Source organism: Stigmatopora nigra, chromosome 10, assembly GCF_051989575.1.
Source record: "Stigmatopora nigra isolate UIUO_SnigA chromosome 10, RoL_Snig_1.1, whole genome shotgun sequence".
Classification (NCBI taxonomy): Eukaryota; Metazoa; Chordata; class Actinopteri; order Syngnathiformes; family Syngnathidae; genus Stigmatopora; species Stigmatopora nigra.
In genome coordinates, this window is record NC_135517.1 from 13,349,664 (window position 1) to 13,375,603 (window position 25,940).

General features: G+C 36.3%; 2 protein-coding genes across 7 annotated transcripts in view; one reads left to right on the forward strand and one right to left on the reverse strand.

Annotated features, from left to right (window-relative positions):
- Positions 1–5,898, forward strand: part of LOC144202793 (semaphorin-3F-like) — a 32,393-nt gene extending 26,495 nt beyond the window's left edge. For 3 of the 5 annotated variants that reach the window (XM_077725817.1, XM_077725814.1, XM_077725818.1), the window contains 8 exons: positions 331–475; positions 704–926; positions 1,718–1,806; positions 1,971–2,012; positions 2,161–2,317; positions 2,842–2,925; positions 3,167–3,300; positions 3,570–5,898. In XM_077725817.1, coding sequence (XP_077581943.1) covers positions 331–475; positions 704–926; positions 1,718–1,806; positions 1,971–2,012; positions 2,161–2,317; positions 2,842–2,925; positions 3,167–3,300; positions 3,570–4,016 — 1,321 coding nt within the window. In that variant the 3' untranslated portion in view covers positions 4,017–5,898. Of the gene's footprint in view, positions 1–330; positions 476–703; positions 927–1,717; positions 1,807–1,970; positions 2,013–2,160; positions 2,319–2,841; positions 2,926–3,166; positions 3,301–3,569 lie in introns of all 5 variants that reach the window. The other 2 variants (XM_077725816.1, XM_077725819.1) reach the window with 1 other exon arrangement.
- A 2,155-nt stretch (positions 5,899–8,053) lies between these two features.
- On the reverse strand, positions 8,054–21,170 carry camkvb (CaM kinase-like vesicle-associated b). Of its 2 annotated transcripts, XM_077725822.1 has the most exons (11): positions 20,878–21,170; positions 12,196–12,303; positions 11,364–11,495; positions 10,870–10,944; positions 10,570–10,708; positions 10,161–10,281; positions 9,995–10,070; positions 9,629–9,765; positions 9,409–9,487; positions 9,208–9,295; positions 8,054–9,098 (listed from the first exon to the last, which is right to left on the reverse strand). In XM_077725822.1, the coding sequence occupies exons 2-11, from the start codon at positions 12,288–12,290 to the stop codon at positions 8,796–8,798; spliced, it is 1,245 nt and encodes a 414-aa protein (XP_077581948.1). In that variant the 5' UTR covers positions 12,291–12,303; positions 20,878–21,170; the 3' UTR covers positions 8,054–8,795. The 2 variants fall into 2 exon arrangements, with proteins under 2 accessions (XP_077581948.1, XP_077581949.1); XM_077725823.1 differs by lacking the exons at positions 12,196–12,303; positions 20,878–21,170 and adding an exon at positions 11,573–11,767.
- Between the last annotated feature and the right edge of the window lie 4,770 nt (positions 21,171–25,940).

Here is a 25,940-nt window from a genome sequence, read left to right on the forward strand (position 1 = left end):
ATTTTTTAGACTATAAATTTGAAAGGCATTACAAAGATACTTATAAGCAATGATGAGAGCCATTATTCACAAAGGGAGAAAGCATTGAACAGATTTGCCATCCAAAAACTACTAACTATTGCTACAATTCTGGATAGTTTAGAATAATCTTTTCCTGAGATAAATAAAATCACCTTTCAAAAAGATGCATTTTCTGTTTATCTTTAAAAAATGAATTTGGTGAAACAATGTGGAAAATGATCATTGTAATAATATTTTTTTTAAACGGGGGCACATTTTTTTGCCCTTTTCTTAGAAAAAACTTTTTCTTGTATCCCTTCTTTGTCATAGATCCGTCTTTAAAGGCTCAGCGGTTTGTGTTTACTCCATGGCTGATATTCGCATGGTCTTCAATGGCCCTTTTGCCCATAAGGAAGGTCCCAGTTACCAGTGGGTGGCCTACACTGGGAAGATCCCTTATCCCCGCCCGGGCACCGTAAGTCTCACCTAACGAAAGAACCTAGTCTAAACCAGCAAGGACCCCACACTAGAATCCTGCAGAAAGCTGGCATAACATTGATTTTTCTTTGACCTAAACCACAAACTGAAAAAAGCAAAGTGTCAGTCCAACCAATCTCAGCATTCCTTTAAGAAAGCTCAGTATGTATAAATGTTTTCCCTCACCAGAACTTGCCGAATGTTGACGATTCACTTCTTTCTGTAGTGTCCTGGTGGTACCTTCACCCCCAACATGAAATCCACTAAGGACTACCCAGATGAAGTGATCAACTTTATGAGGAATCATCCTGCCATGTACAACTCAATCTACCCAGTACACAAGCGTCCCCTAGTGGTTCGGACTAACGTGGACTATGAGTTTACCACCATCGCAGTGGACCAAGTGACAGCTGCAGATGGCAACTATGAAGTACTTTTCTTAGGAACTGGTAAGTTGGGGGTCTCTTTTCTTCTCGCACTAAACTTTTAAGTGGCAGTAATGATAATTTAAAGGAAAAGGCTCTTTGATCACTCTGAATAGGATAGATAATGCCAGGGTCAGTGTGGAGGAGCCCCCCCATAATCATTACTCATTTAACTGAACACACATTCTTTCCTTTTGTTTTCGTGTGGAAAAATGGGGGATTTATTCGGTTTAAGTTGTTTCTAACTCATTCTTCTTACACCAACAACTGTGGATTTTTACCTGGAGGGCAACGGTAGATTAAGATCAGGGAGGTGAGGAAGAGGCAGGGGTTATAAAGAGGGGAGGTACATACATAATGACAGCAGTCATTACAACAGCAGCCCCCCACATATAGCATGCTGCCACTTCCCAACTGGCGTCTTTGTTCGTCTGTGCATTATGGGGAGGAGATTAATGGCTTCACGTGTGATGCTGGGAGTGGCGAAGGAATGTGTTGGCTTTCAGCTGCTGTCAGACATAACCAATTTAAACCGCCATTGAAGACTCCCTACAAAAGTCATAACAATAAATTATGCATTCTGCTCTCAGGAATGCCAACAGAAATCAAGCCTACAATCTAATGACGAAGGAGGAGGAATATGAATGTTATTTTAGAGTGATGGTACCAAGAGTTTATAAATTTAAAGGGCTGCATAGAGGGGAGGGGGAAAGCAATGATGTGGGGGAATTTTGATATGAATTGGCAAAGGGTTGCAGAATTGTAATTAACTGACACGTGTGAAAATCTTTGTGTCCGTGTGTTTTGGGTTGTAGATAAGGGGACTGTTCAGAAAGTTATCGTTCTGCCCAGAGATGACCTGCTAACTGAGGAGCTGGTGCTGGAGGAGGTTGAAGTGTTTAGGGTATGCATTTGTTTTGGCTTTTTTTGTATTATTAATCTATTTTTAACCACACATTTTACACCGTTTCTTTTCATATTCTACTTGTCTTGCCCTCAATCATTTAGTTAACATTTTCCATAGAAGAATCTATACTGCTTTAACATTTTATCCTTTTTATACTTAAGGTTCCAACTCCAATTACAACAATGAAAGTGTCTTCTAAAAGGGTAAGCATGTTGGATTTGTCAAGTGTCAACAAATGTGTTATTGACAAAGAAAAGAAAAAAAAAAACATTCAATGTTCATCTTTTCTTAAAAGTTAAAGTAAATGTTTTTTTTCACCCCCTCCCCACTTCTACCTTTTTCTCTCAACAGCAACAACTATACGTTTCATCTGCAGTTGGACTGACACAGCTAGCGCTTCACCGTTGTGACGTTTATGGAGAAGCGTGTGCTGATTGCTGTTTGGCCAGAGACCCATACTGCGCATGGGACGGCAAATCGTGCTCCCGCTACTCCGCTTCCCAAAAGAGGTATCCACCAAAACTGGGTTTTCAGCCAACATTTTATCCATCATACAATGTCTTTTGCTCTCAGCTGTTGTTAAACTAAACACAAACAGAGCGGCAACATTGTACACGGATGATATCACAATACTCAAAGGCATATGTACAGTATATTGTTTATCCTAGGCGAAATTAATATTACATCTGTACCATAAACCTAAGAGTGTGATATTCCAGTGCAGTATATTTCATTTATTATCATGCACCAAAATGTTCCCTCATAATGCCTATTGGACAAAATGCGACCAAAATTGTTTCTTTTAGATTCTATCATATATTATTCTATTAATGTATGTTTTTGGCAGGATGGTTAGGGAGGGTTTAGCATGTCCGCCTCACAGTTTTGACATTGAGGGTTCAATCCCCGGCTTTACGACTTTAATTTATGGAATTTTAAACATTGATGTTATTATACTGTTTGTTTTTAAATGCTTTGAAGGGCTTTCCATTGCTTTATGCCTTTTCTTTTTTCTTTTTTTTCCACGATACTGGTCTGACCCCTTTAGACGCAGCCGCAGACAGGACGTCAAATACGGGAACCCCATTCGACAGTGTCGAGGTTTCAATTCCAACGGTGAGGCACTTATTATTTATTTACGTTCATGCTTCAGCCTTTCTTGACTCCTTTTGTATATTCATCAGATCACCTAAACTGTACAGGTACTCCTGCCTTACTGGTTATATTTTGACAGTTTTATGGTAATCTGTAGAAGTCAAGTGCTTTGATTTGCCACTCCCAAGATTTTGGGTGACGTGAACTCATGGTAATGAGTGTTTTGTTGCTATAGTAACACTTTTCTCCTGTCGCCCCGCAGCTAATAAGAATGCTCTTGAGATGGTACAATATGGGGTGGAGGGAAGTGGTACCTTTCTGGAGTGTCAGGCCCGCTCCCCACACGCTGTTATCAAATGGCATGTACAACGAGATAACAGTGACCGCAGGAAGGAGGTAAGATATCTGCAAGATGATGTATATTTTGCAAAAAGGCCGATGGTTATAGGAAAAGGAGATTTTAGGATCTCAACATAGAGAACATTATCATTACAAATGCAGTGTCGCATGTCATGTTGCCAGACTGAGGTCATAGGTTCAAATTCTGGCTTTGCGACTAACCAAGGTCCATTTTCTGAGAAGATTGAAAATCGGTTTCGTACCGCTTGACATGACTTCCCTTGTAATGCTTTTCAAAACAAGTTTACTTGTCTTTCATTATGTAGATACGTACTGACAGCCGGGTGTTGAAAACAGAGCAAGGTCTGCTACTACGGTCTCTGCAACCCTCCGACTCTGGCATGTACCAGTGCACTGCCACGGAAAAGAACTTCAAGCATACCCTCGTTAAGCTACAGTTGGTGGTGCTGTCAAGCCTTGCCGTCAATAACGCCCTGGTGGAAAGCGGTGGAGCTTTTCAGCCATCACTCCATTCCAGCACCCAGTGGACACCTAGTGCAGGGCAGTACAAGGACCTGCTGACCATTCTCAGCCAACCAGAAATGAGCCTCATCAATCAGTATTGCCAGGACTACTGGCAGTTTGGAGACCCCAGTCAGGGTGCCCTTAAAGTCAAAGACACGAAAGAGTTCAAGGAGCAAAAGAAGCCTCGCAACCGCCGGCATCATGTGGAGCTCACGGAGGGAAAAGAGCAGGTGGATGTAGAGACATGAGAAAGCCAATTAAGCTACCAAACACTCTCAAATACCCCTTCTATCCCTCACCATGACAGCTGACTTTATTGAGTATATCAAAAAACAAGAGAAATACACAACGCCTCATCAATATTAAAAGAAACGGAGTACACAAAGCTTTAGGCTCCAAGCTCCCACATTACAATATTTCAAACCGTAACACGTTCAGTATGCTACTCAGTATTTATTCTAGGTTGTATATAGTAGGCCTATCATTCTGTGGATTTATTTGTACTTAAAAGAAAACGGGCTCTTTGTGTATAGGTAACTTTGGGCAAATGTTGTTGAATTTATTGTTACTGTTACTGCCATTAAGAAAGTCACCTGACATATATAACATTAGAGACAGTTTGTACTTGTAAGCTGTATGGAGCCTAGCCAGGAAGCTCTTTATGTAACAGGGGAAAATGTATGGCTGATAAGAGGTGATGGGATCGCTGTTGTTGTTTTTTTTTTTACTGTTTTGACGTGGTACCAGGACATTTGTTAGGAACGCCTGGTGCACAACCCCAACGCCGATGCATGTGGATTCTAAGGGCACCATGGACATGAAGAATGATCCCACCTGTTGAAGAGGAACAGTTCTCTCACCAAATCATTACTTATTCAGTTTTAATCAGGGCATTTAAAAAAAAACTGGGATTTTCTTCTTATAGAATGCATTATGTTGCGTTTCATTCTTAGATGAACAATACAGTGGGTTAAAATATAGATATAGTGGTGCAGCTTTACCAAATGCAAACTGCATATATGCTGAGACTGTGGTGCAATAAATTGTCCAAACTTTGTACAAAGGGCATTCTTCGTCTTGTAATTTTAAAAGGCCGACGGTTGGGGGCCAAAATGCAACAAGCACACTTGTGGATGTCTGTGAATACTGTATTACAAAAAAAGTAATAATTAAAAAAAAATTGAGGTTGCATAGGTTGGGTTGCATTGGTTGCATAGATAGACCTTATGTTCCTCTGTCATCTGATTTCCATGTTTGGAAAGGAAATGGTCATTTACAGTATGCACAACTACGCATTGTAACAATTTTGTGACTAACCAAATATTGGGAAGCTGGCTTTCTTTGTATGCATGAACATGTATTTGTACTGTATTTCTGATAAGACGTACTTGTATGTGTGGTCTATTTTTTCCTGTTCATCTCCCTAACAGATGGCTAATAGGTTATGAGAGTCATTGCTATTAAGTTACACTTGGTAGAACAAATGTAAATGTACAGCAGCTTCAAACATACAATAATTAAATATTTTAACTGGACCGATGATAAGTATGTGTTACAATGACTTTGCTTCTATATGTGGACTGAATCCACCATGTTATTTGTACTTTCCATGTAAATTTTATATCCTGTATATTGTTATGAATTGGTTTTAACGTGATAATGTTTGAAACATGGTAATATATCATTCAGACCCATTGGTTCTTGGACACTCATTTCTTCTCAATTTTGGTCAAAAACAGCAATCCTGTACAAATCTAAAAATGCTTTAGCTGTTCCTCAATTTAATCCATTTTTTCGCTTACCAGAATTAGAGCCCATTTTGAGCAAATATGCAGAATAAAAGTTCTCCTAAGTTTACACTTTTTTAACGGTATTAGATTTTATGAAAAAGAATGAACTAAAAAGAGGTGATTTTATTGTACTGACCTAGCCCTGTAAATTCCTTGCACCATCCCATTGTTTGTTGTTGCTAACTTCATAAATTAAAGCTCTATATTTTATAACAAATGGAATGCCCCCCAATTCCCACCCTCACCCACTCATTGTGATTAACTTGATAATGGATGTTTTCTATGTTCTGCCCAAATCTTTCTGGAATAAAGCTGTATCTGTTGAAGTGTTACATATGTATATTTGTGTAAATTCTCTTCGTTGTAGTAGTTATTGTAAAACTTGTTATTCTTTACCCTTAAATGATAACATTCAATAACAAACTCCTTATGGTTTTTATATTAGGGAACAGCTTTGTATGTAAAATCATTAATATAATAACTCAAAGCAAATGCCCTGGATAATTAAACATGTATTTGTGCCTATATGTGCCGTTAGTAGGGAAATAGAAAACTTACATAAGGAGGGAAACAGAGCTGACACTAGAGGGAACCCTCAGTTCATCGTCATCGTCCAAGGTAAATTAATTCTTATTTTTTTATTACCTTACCTGGAAGTCATTTATGCATGTTGATGTTGTTTATTAAATCACAAAAATATATACATTACATTCTATGTTCATCCATTACTATTTGTTCATAGTATTTGTAGCTAATGTTGATGTAATTTCAATTGTTCTGGTCATTTAAATTGTTAGTACTGTGGCATTTTTTTTTATTGTTAATGTATTAATAGGCGTTTTTTTCATGTGAAGTTTTAGGCAAAAATTAATAAAACATGATCTCTTTTGGAATTAAGAATTACGTTGAAAGTTTGAACAGACACTGGAAAGTAAAACTCCATAATTTTATATCATAATGTATTGTGATACCCAGATTAAACTTGCCGGCAATTGTTCAAATTTAGGCATTTCTCTTGGAGGGTTATTGTACTAAAATTCAATTTTCCTCAGATCACATCACAGAGAAACCACGAAAAAGAATCAACGAGTTGAGGTGAATTATATTTTATTACCACCAAAGTCATCACCTCAGTCAAGTAGTACATTACATAGCCCACAAATGCAAGATAGGACTTTACAGAAGACCACTGGTCTGTGGAAAACATCACAACTACGAAACACACCTGTGAATAGGTGGCCAATGGTCACACATGGAAACCTACAGTGAGAAGTGTAGTTGGGGGGGAAAAGATTGCTTAAAACAGTGTGACAAAGTTATAACAGTATTCACGGTGTCAGACAAGGACTACGACAAATTATGTATTCATAAAAATGCCTGCGAATTTGTGAAATAACATTTTAACAAAAATAATCAGCTTCAACACAAATTGTACAGATTTTAAATCGTAGCAAAACAAACAAAATCATTTAAATACGTTATGTATGTGTGTGTGGCGTTTTTACAATTTGTTACATATTTTTTTATTTTTATGTAACATATCATGTGTCATTGTCACTATGGGAAGCTTGATTGTAGACATGTGTTTAACAACAAATTTGCACAAACATAAATTGTATCCAATTGCGACTTGAAGCGACAGGTTAACAACTTCTAACAGGACCAAAAAAGACGGACAATCCGAAACCAAGAACAGCAAAAATCACAGTTTTTGTAGCCTGTCAAATATTGCTCAGCTTCTATTAGGATTCCCTTTGTGGATCATTATTATTCAGCTATCTTTATTAGTACTGGTTGTCAAGACAAGCAAGATGAGCTTGGAAAAACTTAACTCTCTAGCAATGATACGTGTTTTCTAATAAAAGCAAGAGGTTAAAAGACGTACATATAAATAAGACATGGTAGCGCAAGAGTGAAGAGAGAAGGCAAACTGAGCAATGGTAAAACAATAACTCCAGCTATCATCAATTCTAATGTCATAAAGCCTATTGTGGTGCTTTTAGAAAAAGAAAAGCTACAAATTAATTATATGCATAGAAGTGCCATTGGATCAAGATCTATATTTTGCAAGACAAACATATGAAATGGGGCATAAAATAGCTTTAAAACAGTTTCAACACACTTTGGGTCAAAGTGTAAAATTTGAAGTATTGGCTAGGTACAGTGAGTACAAAAGTAAGTGAGTACACAGCCCTGAACTGATTGTGATAGAAATAAAGAAACCAGTATATATTTAGCCATGTTTCTTTCAAGCTTCATAATACATTTGAAGAAAAACTGCCCAGTTATGTACATAATCGTGCTACTAGCCTGTTTCAAAGCGGAGCGTTTGTGGTTTTTGGTGACAAACTCCGGTATTTGTATATCGGATGGAATTATTATACATAAAAGTTCCAACTATACCATAATTTACTCATATACATGTAATAAAACTGCCCTGGTATGTCTAACGGGTTAATTTTATGTATTTTTTTTATTTCCTCTCTCAAAAAGAAAATTGAGCTGCACCAGTTCTTGCTTAAATTTATGGTGCAAATGTGATTATCATGTTTTCATTTTTTTTATTTCACAACAACCAGGCATTTGGACAGGGTTGTGTAGTCTTTTTATATTCATGGTAAATGTAAAATTTGCAGCCAAAAAAAAAGTGAGAACTCATGCTCTTTTAGCTATTCCTACAAAGTTTTCTATGTACAAAATATTCAGACATAAAACTATGATGTTCTTCCCTGAGGAGGGAATAAGCAAACTAATAAACTGTTTGTTCTTCTGTGCTGTGTGTGTGAAATACAGAAACCTTTAAAGTGTCTGGACAAACCCACTTATCAGGACCTTGGAAGGAATACAGTTCAAAACTATCCTTCGATTTGAACATCTACCACAGAAACATTTCCCAGGTAAGAATTTTTATTTTTAAAAGTGTTGAGGACGTTCTTATGCCTGAAAGACATCCATCTAAAACTGCCACTTGACATCAGATTTGTTCTTTAAATCTGTTCAAGCAAATATTCATTAGAATCGGGTTGGAAATAGAAATGTGATTCAATTAACTGGAATGCCAATATCATGCGGCGCACGCAAGAAAGCTAGTACTGATGATAATAATGCTGCAAGTGGGAAAAGCGTCAGTGTCACCATGCTAGCAGCCAATGTACAGCGTGCGGGTGTGCAAAGGTCACAGAAGTAAACAAGGAGGTCAGGGTGTTGGGGTGGGGGGGTTGGGGGTGAATGTCGGGGCTAGCCTTGCTCATCTCCTGCCTCGGCATCTACATGGAGTGGAGCCGAAGTATCTCCATTACAGCGAGAGGTGGGCTCTCCTTCTTGTGGTTGTGGCGTTGTCTCCTCAGTGGTTTCTACAACTGGGTTGTTTATTTCCATGTTGACTTCCTGTGATGTAGTAGTAGCAGGTAAGGCAGGGTCCGCCGTAGCCTCAGGAGGCACGTTGTCCGATACTGCAGTCGCTGTTGGACTGGAGGTTTTTACGTTACTTTGCTCGGTTGCTCTCAGTCTTTTCATGATGGTGGTCACTCGCACAGCTTTCTGTGGGAAGAGAATTTGAAAAACAGGCAGTTTGTCAATATTGTTAGCAAAATGTGCTGTTCGATTTGAAATTAAAGGGTTTTATTGAAAGAAGACACTTCCGGCTTACCTTCCATTTGGCTCGTGCAAAGTTCTTTTCTATTTGTGCACATACGTTTTCCTTGATGTTTTTATCTGAGGCTGCACCACCAGAAATCCTGTGAAATAATGATAATAAAATAGGGACAACGGAAATCTGGAATTTCTTATTCAATTTCTCTGCTGATGTTTACAAAGAATGAGATTCATTTGGTGTACATCATCCATCTACCATTCATGATTAATAGCTTCCTGGGCTGTCAATCTCTGGTCTTGATCCACCTCCATCAGACGTGTAACCAGACTCTTTGCTGTGATGGGGAAATGAATGGAAACTTTAAAAAGGGGCTGATTTATTCCTCTGGTGGGTGTTAAGATTGATCTTGGATTTCTTTCTTTTTTTAATTATTTTTTACGGGACGGAATCTGACATATTTTCACTATAAAGATACCTGAGTCTGAGATCTCGTCCCAGTATGGAGAGTCAAACTCATAATCCCCAGCAAGGATCTTTCGGAATAGGTTCTTGTCATGATTTTCATAGTCATCTTCATCACTTTCATCATAGAAAGGTGGGTTACCTGAAAGTCTAGTTTTGCAAATAGAGAAGAAATTGAAAGTCGTAAGGTGGGCCATTTGCATTTTAATAAAAACATTATCTATGATTAGCAGGCAACCAGTTGAGGTTGCATCTTGTCAGCCCTATATATTGAAAAGATAAGCGGCTGAATGGTGAGCGAATGAATATAGAATACTTATCACGGAATAGAACCTTTACATTTTGCAGCACCGCATAATTTATGAATGACAATACTCACAGGATGTACATTATGACACCTGTGGCCCAGCAGTCTACAGGTCGACCGTATCGCTGTCTGCCGACAACCTCAGGAGCTGCAAAAGAATAACGAAACAGATTACCTATTGCTGTTAAAAGGGAAAAAAGTATTCGCACTGTTTTATTTGACTCTTTAAAAATCTCACCTAAATATTCAGGTGTCCCACAAGGGTCTTTGATTAATCCATTTTCCAATTTGGCAAGATGGAAGTCACTGATGACTATTTTCGAGTGCTTCAGGCGATTGTAGTAAACCAAGTTCTCCAACTATAACAGATTTAGAGTCATTTTAAAAGTAGTAGTCATTCACAAACAAATAAGCCAATAGCAACACAGACAGATTTTTCTGAAAGGATGACTATTTGAAGTATTAGACCCCAGTTTCATTTGTAATGCTGGTGTTAGTGTGGGTTATTCTGGGTTCAATTCGATAAAACGCCATCTGCTTACAAACAAACCACACATTTCTTAAACAGCACCAGAAAAAAATCAATTCCTCGAATTTTTTTGGCTGCTTGTATTAACCTCGTGGAGCAAGAGAGACGTGTATTTTACCTTGAGATTTCTGTGCACAATATGCAGAGAGTGAAGGTACGCAACAGCTTCCAAGACCTGGCGCACCACATTACTTGTGTCCCGCTCTGAGTAATAGCCTTGATCCAAGATCCAGTCAAATACTTCTCTACCTGTTGCACTGAGGGAAGAGATTGATTCTATTAAATTGAGCATATTTATGACAGGCATGTATATATTTTGTGATATGGCCATAAACAATGGGAAATTCTAAGATGATTAAAGGTACAGTACAGTTCAGAATGACAAAAAAAAAGACACTACAATTTTCTTCAGACTTACAGTTCAAGAAAAAGGAAATATTCCTTTTTTGTTTCAAAGACATCCACCAGCTGGAGAATATTAGAATGTTTCACCCTAAAGGGATTAGGAATCAGAGTGAAAAATGAGATACTGTTGGAAGTTTTAATCTTTTACTCAATTGATACCATACAAACTGTAATTAAATAATGTTTTTTCCACAAAAGTCAATGCGAAGAAAGTAATCGGCATGATTAAAAAAGCTCTTGCATGTCAGGAGCACAATTGTGGTTTCAGCTAATGATTTAAAAAATTAAATTAAGATTTGGATGTTAGACTCTTTGGCTCACTCATTCAATTTTCTAGGCCATTAATCTTGAATATCAAAAAACATCAACTATTTACACCAAAGTCAAATTAATTAATTACACAACAAGATCAAGTACAGCCTTAGCAGTGATAATGAATACAAAACAGCAGTTAGTAAAAAAAAAATTCAAAATAAATTGAACAATTAAATGTGAAATACTACTCACATCTTCAAAATGAGGATTTCATTTTTTGCAGCTTTGCGGACTTTTCTTCCGTCCTTTTTCATGAACCTTTTACATGTATACATTCTTGTTGAATTTTTGTCCTTAGCTCTGAATAGCTCACAAAACTCCTCCCTGAAAACAGTTTATATGTGAGAAGAGAAAATAGAAAGAGTTTATCGGTCAGCGGTGAGAAAATATATATTACATACTACAACACCTCGGTACCGCCAGAGGTCTGGAGCTGGACAAAAGTGCTGGGAGAAGAGGCAACGCTTCTGACTAACCATTCCATCGTGGGATGGGATGGAAGAGCTGTTGGCCCCTACCAGCAACGGAGTCGAGGTGTTCTGCCCTGCTGCTGTTTTTTTCAGCTTCAGACTACTGAGTAACTGTGCGGATAAGCTTGCAAGAGCGACTCTGCATATTCTCCACCTCGGTCACAGTCTGCAGAAGTTCCCCATCTTGTGGATTTACTTTGATTTGCTTTGTACTTTGTGTTTTTGCTTTGCTGTTCTGTGGGGTTCCAGTTTTTGTCCAACTTTACAACATCTTTTTGAGTCCGATTCAGTTACCACAACCAAAATGGCGCTGTTTAAGCGGCAGCCGGCGGCCACGGTAGCTCTGTCCACTCTTGTTCGTTTTGTGTTTTTGCTGCTTTTATGTTTTAATGATTTGATGATTCCATTTACTTTGATTTGCTATGTACTTTGTGCTTCTGCTTTGCAGTTCTGTCCAATCACCCTCTTGCTACTGCCACAATGTAATTTCCCGAATACGGGATGAATAAAGTTATCCAATCCAATATTGTATATACATATATAAATGTACTCACGATTTAACAATTTGACCCATGTCATATTTGTCCGTTACATCTGAAGGACTGTGATAATCCTTCTTTTCGCCAATTGTTAAACAGCCAAAGGGCATGGCCACACCTGACCTGTATGGACAAAAAATATGAGGAAAAAACAATGATTCAAAAACGTGCATAGTCTTTTCTTATTAGCAACAAGCGGCATGTACACTGTACTTTCTGCAAATGGGTGACCTTTGCTGGCTCTGCATCTTTTCGTGTCACTTTCACTATAGCGGCCATGCGAGGAACGCTTTTGCTCAGCAAAGTTGCGTAAAAAGAGCAAACGAGTATTTTTGTAATGTTCCTGACAGAGGTTGCACGCAAAAAAAAAGAGTCTATGTGCATGGGAAGGAAATATTACTATATCAACAGTAAACTTTAACAGTGCACAGATACTATTTTTTTGAAAAGATCAAATATAAGCAAAATGGTGCTTTGTAAGAAAGGTCAAGTCTATTAAAAGAGAAGTTTAGACATAAATAAAGTTCAGTCTGAACTAAATGTGTCCGTTTCGTGATGGAAGTCAGCAAATGCTAGATTCTCGGATTACTGACGATGACATGAAATGAAACAAAACCAAGTTGTAACCTGTTATTTGTGTGGTTAATATCTTTAAAAAAAAGTGTCTATAATATGGCATGACGCAGAAGTCTGCAAACTGTCTTAATGTTGTCGTGAAAGGCCTAATTAGAGAGAGAAAGAGAGATTAAAAAAAAGGTTTATAACGCTTTCAAACTAAATGTATGACTTTGGAGAAGCAGAATATAATACAGTATGTCAGGGTAAACGTTGTTTTCTTACTTGATCAGAGTATTTACTCTACTTGGAATAATTTTTCTTCCTGCAAATATTGAACTAAATCTTCAGCAGTCATTTAATATCATTGCAGTGCTTCAACAAATTAGTATTAGCAGGATGCAATGCATCAACATCAGGAAGTTTAGGATAACATTAATTGAATGTTCATCTTTCAAAGCTCATCCCTTTCTCTACACTCCTCTTAGCTCAGCAAGTCACTGAACTGCTGACTAGTCCAAGCCAGTGCTGATTTACTGAGGTGAAGTTAAACATTGCTGAGCCTCAGCATTTACAAACATCATTTTATAGAAAGCTTTGCTCGCAAACAAGATGAAAAGCCTTTTTATTCGTGTTTACAATAGCAAAGGAAACAAAACATTTTAGCCGTAAAAGTTCAAATTAAAAGTCCTCAAGGTAATCCTGACATTTTGCTTCAGTCCGTTTTTTTTTTTTAGTTTTTTTTGTACTTTTAAGCCATAGGTTGAGTTATTGCTAAATAATAGATCCATTCTTTTTCTATAGAAATATCACAAAGAAAATAACAATACAAGTTGAATTTTTATACATAAATGGCTTCCAATATTAGACTTCTTTTTTCACTAGCCACATCGTTCTGCTTCGACGCAGAGAATCAAAAGCACAATGCCGATAGATGCAAACAATTTAAATCATATTTATGTAATTGCAAAGCCAGTGAACAGCAACTCAAGACTCAGCTGGCAATAAATCACAGATAGAACAGCATGCACAAATTCAGCCCAAAACTGCTTTAACCCTGAGAAACAACTGATGGTATTTTTTAGTCTTACACAAATACATCTTGAAAACCAAGTTCTATGATTTTGTTGCATCAATTATTAAACTGATTTATTATGCTGACGCTACTTATGATGGTAGCATTGGTTTGCCAGTGGCGGTGTTTCTTTTCATGCATTTATATTCTGGAATACGATTTGTATAATTGGACTTCCTTTAACCTCTAAGCTTCTAGGCTCTAGGGCTTAAATTTCAAGATACATTTACAGTAGTGAGCAGGACAACCTGGACTGCCTCTTAATTCCATTGTATGTACTGTATAGACACAGATTCACATGCATACAATTTTTATGATTCTTTTTTTTTTTTTTTTTTTATCAGAAAAGCAGACACATACCAGCACGGGAACACTCAAAGCTATTAGATTCGAACCTGAATCTCTTTTCCTGTGTGGAAGACTTACTAATATATTTTCCTCTTTGCTATCTGTGTTTAAAATCATTTAGAACGTATTTATGAGTTGAAAGGCGCCCTCAAATGTTGCCAAATATGAGTTGTGAATTAAATAGAGCACAAAGGGATAAGGTAAAACTAATGATATCTAAAGTACACCAAACTACATGCTTTTGAAATTTTTTTATAACCTCAGGCTCCAGTGGAATTAATTGTATAAGACAGCCAACTCCACTGATTATCATGACATTACAATTAGTCGTGAGTGGAAAAAACATGTTACACCATTTGATTCTTAAATAATTTCCTCAAATGCCGTGATAACCAGCAGGAGACCTTATTCGGCATTGTGTCTCTGCGTAGGTGGTAAGATGCATAATCAAATTAAATTAAATGCCAAGCATGTTAGCCCAAGTTTATTCCTCGCTTTTCAGTCGCTTATCTAGAGCGCCTGTCACCTCTGACTTTAATATTTTCTGATCTAAAGCTTCTTTCTCCATCAGCAAAGAAAGGGAAAAGGATTAAGAAGTGAAACTAAGGAAATTATCGGTTGTTGTACTTGTGCTCCCTTGTATATTTTGATATACGTACTATTCTCTATATCTTTTATTATTGTAATGTACAGTTTTTTCATATATATATATATATATATATATATATATATATATATATATATATATATATATATATATATATATATATATATATATATATATATATATATATATATATATATATATATATATATATATATATATATATATATATATATATATATATATATATATATATATATATATATATATATATATATATATATATATATATATATATATATATATATATATATATATATATATTTAAATATTTGAATATTTTTATAGTTTTCATCCGGCATGCATTTTTATTATAAAGAGACAGCATAACTTGTTTTTGGGTTTGCATCTGTGCAGAAAAACAGTTGTTGGTGACCTGACGGATGGCTTACCAAGCGTTTGTTTCAGAAAACCATGTGACTAAAAAGTTCATGTCTAGTACAAATGCCCCATATGAGCCCCGTCACCATGGTGACGTGGGTGAATTAGCAGCAAGAGAATGTCGCCATCCACTAGGGACAACATATTCTTTGATATAAACAAACTTTCGCTGTTGCTATCCACTCATGTAACTGGGGTTAGCCCTTGTCTTGATGTCCTACTGTGACCGAAAAAGCAATTAGAATTGGTTACAAGTTCTCCACATGGCCTTGACAAGCCCTAAAAAACGGATTGTCCACACAAAAACATCTATAACAAAATGATTCTGTTCGAACTCCTACAAGACACATGACACTGGTGAAAAATCACAAACATAATAAAAATAAATTGCCATGTCAGCTCAAGTTTGTTCTGAGGAGATATGTAATATTAATTTGCTATTATCTGAGAAAAATTTTCAAAAGGTTCATACTGTAAAGTAGAAATATTTGGGAAAATGTGTTACACTAAGAAATGCTCGTATGACTAATCTAAAGAATGAAGTTGTATTTCTTTTTTTCAAAGGCAACATATCATTTTATGCTTAATACGTTTCAAAAAGCACATTACAGTCTTTTTTCCACTTAAAGTATAACTGTCCCTCTTCTGTGACAACCCCGGCGCAAAAAAAAAATGTAACACTGCGGGCAAAACACATCCAATTTGAACTAATTGAATCAACGAAAGCAAACAAGTTGCTGTAACACAATGTGTGCAGGCTAAACTAGAAACGTAACACTAAAAGCCCATGGGGTCGGTCCTCTGATGCGTGCTTGGCCTTTCTCATATAAACTAATGGAGCTCGAAGAGTAGACTCGGCACGCTACAAAAAAAATCTTCTATCGACCAAAAGGCTCAACTCGAGCTTCTTTTCCACCCACGTCAATGAGAAAATGTAATCTCAAAGGCTTTTGGCCAGTCAATAGTAGCAGTCTGTACCTAAATATACTTCCCTCTGTTTTTCTGCTTCTTGTCGGCAATGATGCAGTTAATCTGTTTTGTTTTAATGCGGTGTGTGTGTGTGTGGTTGTTCAATGAGTAGTAGAACAATGCTGGAATACACTGAGAGAACAAGCCATCTTCAAAGAAAGATGGCAGGAGGTCGGTTTTGCTGGTCGGATGCTTGAGCGTCCACATCAAACAAGTTGGTACGTGAATCCCGCACTTTGCTTAACTGGAATGTCGGAATGCTTTTGAACTGCAAGTCTCGCGTTACTCTTTAAATAACTTATTGAAACCAAATGTTATAACTGTATCTTGAGATCTGGTTGTCAAAACTACACCATGTAGAATCGACTTGTGTATTACTGTAGTGGTATAGTAGTAATTCAAAACAAGCTTGGCTATTTAGCTTGACGTAAAATTGGAATCGGTTCCTCTTCACACCTCAGTAGCTAATCTGACCATTCTCTGTATAGATGTTGTTGGTTGCCATGGTTACAAAATCCTTGTGTGTAGTATGGCAGTACTGTACTGTTACTGCACCATGCAATTGAAATCCAAGGGAGTGGGTTCATCTTTAATGCTGCAGTAATGTAGGGCACACTTATAGTTCTTGTTTATTTTTTTGATGGTCCAATTGGAGACAAAGCAATGAGGTCCATCTCTTAATCATTTATCAAACTTATTCCCTACTCACTATTTGCGCCATAGCAGCATCAATAAAAACTCTTGGAAAGAAATATACTGGTGCTTCAGCTCATCTAACGGAACTTGAATTTTGTACTATATCTGTAGTTATCTGGAATAGAATACTACATTCCCCAAGACACTAGTGAGGATAAGTGGCATGGAAAATGAAGGAATAATTGAGGGATTAACCATATTCATGTACATATATATACACCTATCCTGCAAATATAAGTTGAATAGACCACCAAGTTATTTTAAGAAAAATGCTACTGTGACCTTTGAACTTTGCCATTCTTACTTCCAAAATGTAATCACCTCTTCCGCTTTATATTTCAAATATATTGTGCAAGTTGTATTTGTTCTAGAACACTGTTTCGTTTAATGACGAAGGTCATTACTGTACTATAGATATCCAAATATGGATCCGAATCAGTAGACTGTACTAAAAAAAAAATCTTCAAAGTATTTCTTTGTTCCCTTTTAAGGCAGTGTTGCTTTGACAATGCCAATTTGGAGAGAAAACACTAACTTTTGAGAACAGCAATTAAGTGTAATATATCATTTGCAACAATAACCCAGAGTCCAGCTAATAAGGACAACAATGATCATTATTCCCAATTTAGAGATAAAATGAATTCCACTGCAACCCATTTTCACAATCTCTGAATTTATAGAGGAACAGGCAAACAGTCTCAGTGTAAATCAATGGTAAGGTGAAATATTAATAAATTTTGATTTAGAATTCCCCTTCAAATATTCTATTTGCGGATATACTAGGATGGCCCTTTGAAGCTCTGCGATACCATTTGAGGATAGACAATCCTTTCCAGTTGATTGCTTGACATTTACAGTTAATGGTACTTAAAATCAATGAGATGCACTTAATAAATCCATCTTAATTTGTGATGGGTGTACAATGTATGTGTAATGAAAAGAACAAGAAGTGAATTGTCATTTAGTTAAACAATACTTAATTGAGAGGATGATTTTTCTAGCCATTCTATAAACATTTGGCAAGATTGTTGCCAAATGTCACAGTATTCCAGCTAATATATACATTTTAAATCAAGAATCCCTATATATGTGTAGTTGAGAACTACAATGACAAGCCTACTGAAATTAAAATGTTTTCTTAATAGAACAAATACTTGTCGAATTATATACAGAAAATAAAAGTCTACACGCTCCCATTCAAATAAAAACATTTTTGGTGTAATTAAAAAAATGAGTCTAATATATACTTTTTAAAAATGATCTTCATAAATGCTACATATAATTCCAAAATCATAACTTTAAAAACTCATGACTAGGATATGATTGAACAAAATAAATTACAATAAAACTAAAATAAAAATAAAATAAAATTCATTAGCCCACAACATAGTCTCCCCCATAATGAAAAAAAGGCTTTTTATATCCACTGGAAATTGGCCTGTAATAAATGTGAGTCAATTTTCCAAAGCCTCTTGACAAAACACAAGTGTGATGCAAACTGTTCCATCTGTTTTGTATCCCGCCTACTTTATTTGTTTGGATATTGTAATATTCTGCGCTTTTGGTTTTGGAGGTGCCCTAAAATGAGCAGCAAACCACTCAGGTGACACATTTCCAAATCCTTGTTTTATAAATGTTATTGTCATCCATCTGTTGAGCAAGATATTTTTTACTCCCACCTACTTGTCCAATAGTCATTGTTTTGTGCACAAATCTTTGGCTCTTCCTTCCAAAAATGTTTAATTTGAAAAACAATATTACATTGGCTTGCTTCATATTGAATTGTGTGGAAATGTTACAATAACAATGTTGAAATGATGAATAACGTTTTAGAAACACAAAAGGAGAATGTAAGTTATATGATTGGTACTTTGCATGAAAATATGTATGCATGAACATCTGACTGCAAGGATCTCTTATGAGTAATGTCCGTCAAACACCACTACCACAATTAATCGATTGAGTCTATTATAGTATTTATCGATGTATTATGGATTTTTTTAAATCAATGCAGTTGGAAAAGAGGTCACATAAGGACAACCTCATGTCAATCTGTCCATAATCTTCTTATATTTTCTCAAACCAAATATGACGAATAAAAAAATAGTTAATTTTTCCCGTCATTGTCTATGGCAAGAAATTTAGCCAAGAAACAAACAATTAACCCATCAGTAACAAATCAAATAGCAATAAAAACTCACTTTTTTATGTTTGTTTGTTTGCTGGTTTTTAAGGCTATACTTTGTACATTTTAATTTGAATATTTGTTCCCTCCACAAGTGTTTAAATAAAAATGACAAAAACACAAACTCAACTTAAAAATTATATTAATTTGGATAATCAGACAGTTTTATTATATTTGGTGTCTGCCTGGCATCATAGTTGCAATAACGGAGTGGATTGAGTATGCTGCACTATCCCTTCAGTGCTCACAGGTTGGCAATAGTTTACTGCAGTATCCTTATTGGCTGAAGACTCACTAAGGAAACATTCCATTTTTAATCAGTATATGAATATTAAAAATCTATTCAGCATCGCCAGTTAAATGTATACATACACAGTTTAAACAGGGGTAAGACGATGTGGTGCAACTGTTTGCATAATAATGAAAATACCATTTTTAGAATACATTCACTTGCATGATAATCTTTGGATTTACTCTAAGTCATTTTGAAGTCTGGTGCCTCATTTGGAAAGGAATCCTACCAATTGAATCAGACAATATATCATCCCAAAAGTGCAATGAAATATATATTTCTTCCTATGCATCTAATTTCATACAAATTACTATACAGGCCACAGGTGTCAAAGTGGCGGCCCAGGGGCCAAATCTGGCCCGCCACATCATTTTGTGTGGCCCGGGAAAGTAAATCATGAGTTTCTGTTTTATGATGAAATTCAAATGTTGGTTGTAGATTATTTCCTGTGTTTACTCATTTAAAATCAATCATTGCAAAAAAATTGGATTAACTCGAATGTCCAAAAATTATCTATCGGTTAGCATGATCGAGAAAGCTGTCAATTTATTAATCGATTAATTTCGGCAGCCCAGTTGGAAGACATAACGGCCCTCCGGATGTAATCGAAACTACCATGTGGCCCGTGACACCCTGATAAAGGCCATGACCATAAACCTCTGATAGGGCTCAGAAAATCTTGACATCTGGGCTCCATTGGGACTGCCTCATCTAAATAAGCCGTATTTTACCATACATCGATGAATCAAACTACCTGTGGAAATGTTTCTATAATGTTCACATATAAAAAAAAATGTAGAGAGAACCAAAGTTACATAGACAGAAAAACTAAATGATGTTTTTGTTTTAAAGAAATGCAGGATGTTGCATGGTTACAATGTAAAGAAGCCAGTGTAAGAATGCGCAATGTCCCCAAGCTAATACTCCAGAGAACATGAACGAGTCAGACAGATTAGTGTCAGTGTGGCACAGGGAGGAATAGTTTAAAAAGAATGTTTTTTTAAAAATGTGTCAGCTCCCGCATAGCAACGGTAGGAGCACTGGATTTACTGTATGTAAACTCACATCTACTCATTGCACAATGCTTCCTAAAACTAAATTATGTAATCTTCATCAACTCTAGTCCATTCAAAACACTACTTCCAAAAATGTTTGTATTAAAGAATTCAGATTTTTTGTAAATGATCTTTTACTTGAAATGTTTAGACAGCACACTAAATAATAGCGATTTACTATAGGAAATGTAGAAAAAAGAATTTACAGCGCCCTGTCACTGTCTCCCGTCTTACTAATGATGAATTAGACGAAATTTACTCACATCTATTACTCAATTCATTTAGAGAAACTGAATTGCAGCATCAGCATCACCATAAAGAAAGCAGCTCAGGTAGAAGAATTTATAAGTAACATACATATGGGGAGGTCAATCTTATTGCAATCGCAAACTTGTGTCTTGCTTTTATTCCAATTTACATTTTTCAAATGAGACTCAACTAATTTATATCATTTCCTCATAATATAAATCAACTTACCTCAACACCAAATTCCGTCTTGAAATAATCTCCAGCAAAAAGTTGAATTTCTCCTCGCAATGTAGCTTTCTTGATGCTACACGCGTGTATTTTGCGGTGCGCGCAAAGTTGAGTGGAAGCAAAAATCTGCTCTAGCAGTGGAGTCTATAGTGCACCATCAGTTGTGCCACTGTGCGTCGAGCAGGCTAGAGGAGGAGGAAGAGGATGAGGAGGAGGAGGATGAAGAGTAGGGCACGCGCACACGCAAAGCTACGTCATCTTTCCAGTTTCTTTTTACCACCCAAATACTTCGTTCACCAAAAATAATCCGTTTCAAGTTCCCTACACAACAATATTCATTCATTTTCTGTACCGCTCATTCTCACAATGGTTGTGGGGGGTGTTGGAGCCTATCCCAAATGACATCGGGCACCAGGCAGGGGACACCCTGGATCGGTGCCCAGCCAATCGCAGGGCACGAGGAGACGGATAAACATCAACGGCCACACTCATTCACGCAATTCCAACGAGAAAATGCATACTCCGCAAAGTGAAGACCAACCCGGGAGCAAACCCTCGACCCTAGACCTGTGAGGCCGACACACTAACCACTGGTTTACTAACCACCCCGGTAACTATCATTTTTAAAAATACAAACACATAATGCAGTATTATTCTGCAAATGAATGATAATGTTTTGCAATTGGGAATACTAAAAGTGTAGTGCCACTATGCTTAAATACTATTGATCATTTGACCCCTTTGCCCTTATTTGTTTCAATTCTTTTCTAAACTTAAGTAGATATTTTCATTTTATTTTGCTTTCTCCACTGATTGAAGCTTCATATTATAACTATTAAGTCCCTTAAATAATTTCTTTTCTTTTTTCAAATGACGTTTCAGCTCCCTAAAAAAAACTTTTTGTTACACATTTCATGGTACAGCATTGTACCTATATGCTATAAAATAAAAAGTAATCTGCAATTTATATCATATTGACCATGCTGAATTCTTAAAATAACAATTTGAAGAAAGGTGAAATAATGCGAAATTGTTCAAAAGTTGGCATAGCGTGTCTGATAGGTTTAACGTTTGTACTGAGTTATTATATTTCCTATCATGATTACATCGGCGTGTCAATGATGCAAATCTTCATTCTCTCTCTCTCTCTCTCGTTCTTTCTCTTTTTCTCACAGCTGTCATTTCTTAATTCTGCAATAAAGATAGCATCTGGCAATATATTAACAATAAGGCGATTCCATAGGGTGATTCACTGGTTCTGCTCATGAAAGCAGACTTCCTTAAAGTCAGAGGCAACACTAACTCGGATATGATGGTCTTAGTTCAGCAGGAATAGTAGCATTTAGGTCACGGTGATTCTCAACTAATTATTGGAGACATCCTGCTCTCCTTCCACTGCTTCCTGCTACTATTTCGCTCGCAAGCCTTGTACTTCTAGTCACAGAGCGACCTGCTGTTTTCTCTGCATGCGCCTGATATCACAACGGCAGCCTTGGCCGTGTAGTACCACAGTGTTCATGTTGCCGTTGCTATAGCAACGGATGCTGGGAAGCTTTATTTCTCTTCTTTGTGTGCATATTGAGACATTGATGAGGAAAACCTAGAATTTGGAATCCGTCACCGGCAAGATAACTCCCTGTTATTATACCTGGTCATGGAAATAAACAGGAACACATAAAAAAAAAGTGTTGCAATGTTTTTAATGCGAGTCTCATTGTTGGTAATCACGCGTGACTGATGTTTCCTCTTGCATAAAAAGTGTGGCATAGCACGATCGCCGCAAACAAGCTCTAAAACAGGATGTGAAATCACAAAGGACACAGCATGATGTGATATCTCCCTCTTCGGAGGGAGATACTGCATGCTGACACTTGAGAAATGCTTTCAAAGGTCACAGCTGAAGGCATTATGCACTGTAAAGTAAATGTGTGTGTTGCAGGTGATTTGCTTACGGCTATGATACAGTTGACGAAAAATTTCCGCACTTTACGGACTATAAGTCGCACATTTGAGTTTGGCTCGGCCTGTGAGTTTTCTCAGTGTGACTTATGTATGTGTGACTTTTATATATATATATATATATATATATATATATATATATATATATATATATATATATATATATATATATATATATATATATATATATATATATATATATATATATATATATATATATATATATATATATATATATATATATATATATATATATATATATATATATATATATATATGTCATTTTATTTTTATATTGTGATTTTCGGGTTTTATCTATCAAAAAAAATCTGTTAATACATAACATTAACAGATTCCCTATTTGTTCCCTATTTTAATATTACTTTAATACATAAAGTTGCACTACATTGCAACTTGTTTGTTCATTTTTTCGTTCATTGTGCATTCTTTTGTTGATGCCTCTTATACTCAGGTGCGACTAATAGTGAAAAAAAATACGGTTCTAATCGTTCTATTTTCCATAAAAATCCCTGGAAAAGCCAAAGAAGTGTGGTTATTACATTTTGTTATCAGAACAAGTCAACAATCATAATGTTCATAAATATCATTTAAGTATAACTACAAGAGAACCACATTTAAATGGACAACTTAACGCAAAACCTCCTTGTCCTCAGCCATAACATGACCACAAATTATAAAAGTCATGTTTTAAATCAATGCTTTCTCATTATATACACCTGAATACATTTTAAATAACCTGGTGAAAAATAATTGTAACTTACAGAAATCCATTATGTTTATTTTCAATAAAGAAAATCAAGATTATTCCTCCTACTGTTTATCAGGTAAGCATTTCCATGCCAGGCCTTGGGATGTTTCCAGTACAGGCACGCATCCAAGTCAAAGGGCTGTCCAAAATTCAAATGTCTTCATGCCTAATTATCTATGGCAACTGTGTGTATGAAGACTTGCCAAAATGATCCAGGCTAATTCTGTCATCCTTAAAATAAAACAACGTTTTTTTTTGTTTTTGTTTGTCTGTATTCTTTTTGTTTAGTTTTTTTTCCACATAAAAAGTAGTCCATTCATTTTCCCATAATGAAGATAAAACACCAACAAGCAATGACCTTTCTTGGCATTTTAGCTTTATTTATTTTACTCGTGAAAGAACACTATGCCAGTTACATTTTCACTTGACCTTGTAAGGCTAAGGGAATAATAAGGGGAAAGAAAAATGGCAAAGTATTTTCTGGTGTGTGAAAAATAGCTACTAGTGGGTCGGGAAAAGTCACTAAATATAGCCTCAAAGTCTCTATATTGGCAACACTGGCACAGAGAATTTGGTGCAACTGTATTGTTTGGCAACTACTTATAAGAGGCTTCATTCTTTTGGCTGAAACACATTTTGAGTTTTTTTTCTCACATCTCATTAAGGAACAAACCATTAGTGAATTGACATTTTACAGTGAGGGCCATAAATACTGCGATACTGGCATAATTCTTGTTCTTCTGGCACTAAACACCGACACAATTGAATTGAAATGTAACTAATGAGACTGCTTTAACTGCAACTGTCAGCTTTAATTTTAGAGTATTTGTTCAATCCAAATGACTACTATTTATATGACCAAAAGTCACAATTCAGTCTGGCAGTCTACCTTCAAAAGCAGCGTCTTTTTTGAAAGAATATTTAATTAATGGTTTTCTAGCTTCTAAATGTTCCAGCAAAATTACTAAACATTGATTGTATCAGGAATTACTCTATCAGTCGTTTCTGCAAACTTTTTTTTTAACTACACACATTTATATGATTTCATAATGACATAACTTCAATGAAACTGTCATTTTCAGTCATTTTGCAGCAAAGCATTTGTAATAGTATCCTAAAAAAATCTGCTAACCTCCAGTACAAGTCACCAGCCGCTTTTCATGCAGTGCTCTTCAGCTCCATCTGTCAGACTGACATCACACCAATGGATCGGACATAAACCCACAATGTGATTATCCTGTTGTGCAGGCGGAAGTGTGATGGCACTATGCCACCTTGGCAAATCATTTCGGCATTAATATACACTTGGGGTGGCTTGCATTAACTAGCAAATTGACAATTGAAACAATCACCAACAAAAGGTCAACATTGTTTCATTTCTTTAAAAAAAAAGTGTATGTGCATACATTTAAATGACAAACTACTAAATGAAGTACTTTATAACACAGCCTGGTGTCAACAGGATGGGTTTTAAGGAGATATTGGTGATGATTCCTGTATATACAACTGTGAGGCTCAAAAACCAGGTCACCCATGTGGTAACGGCTGCTCCTTATTGCCATCCTCCTCATATACAGCTCCGGGCAGGAGAAGCATGTGTCAAAGAGTCTTCATGACAGCATGCTTGCATTGGGTTGTCGTGAAGTAAAAAGGAAATGGCAGTTTATCCTACGGTCTCCCAGGTTGAGCTTTGGGTGAAGTTTTCCTCCAGCTTGATTTCTTTCTCACAACTGTGAACCCATTTGACATCAGATCAGTCATGCCGTAGTGTGCTTCTCATTCTGCTTTCTCTGGTTGTAGATAGAGATAATCGGACAATATAAGGTGGATGATTTGATGTGGAGAGCCTTGCGGATTTACACTACAGGAATCAGAGGAATAAATTAAATTTGACCTATTGTGGTCCTGCCGCAGGTCATGCCAGTGTGAACGAAGAAACGGGGAGTCGAATACCCCAAGATAAATCGTAAATGAAAAAAAAAAAAGTAGAATTTAATCTGATTTTCTAGACTCAGAGTTACCTTTTCAATGTAAGTGTGGCCACACTTGTTCGCAAGGTAAATAAACCTCTTTTTTTCCCATCAGCACTTACCATCTGTAAAGGGAGTGATATGTTTAGAGCAGGACACCATATGTCAACTCTGCATTCAGTACACACGGCAATCACATGATTGACTCCACATGAGCCGTTCCGACATAAATCCATATAAAGGCCACAAAAAATAGGAACATTTGCCAAATGTAATGGCAGGAAATACAAAATCTATTTGGGTCTCATTTGTGCACATTTCTTCTCTCAAAATGTATGTATATATAAGATTACGATATATTTAAA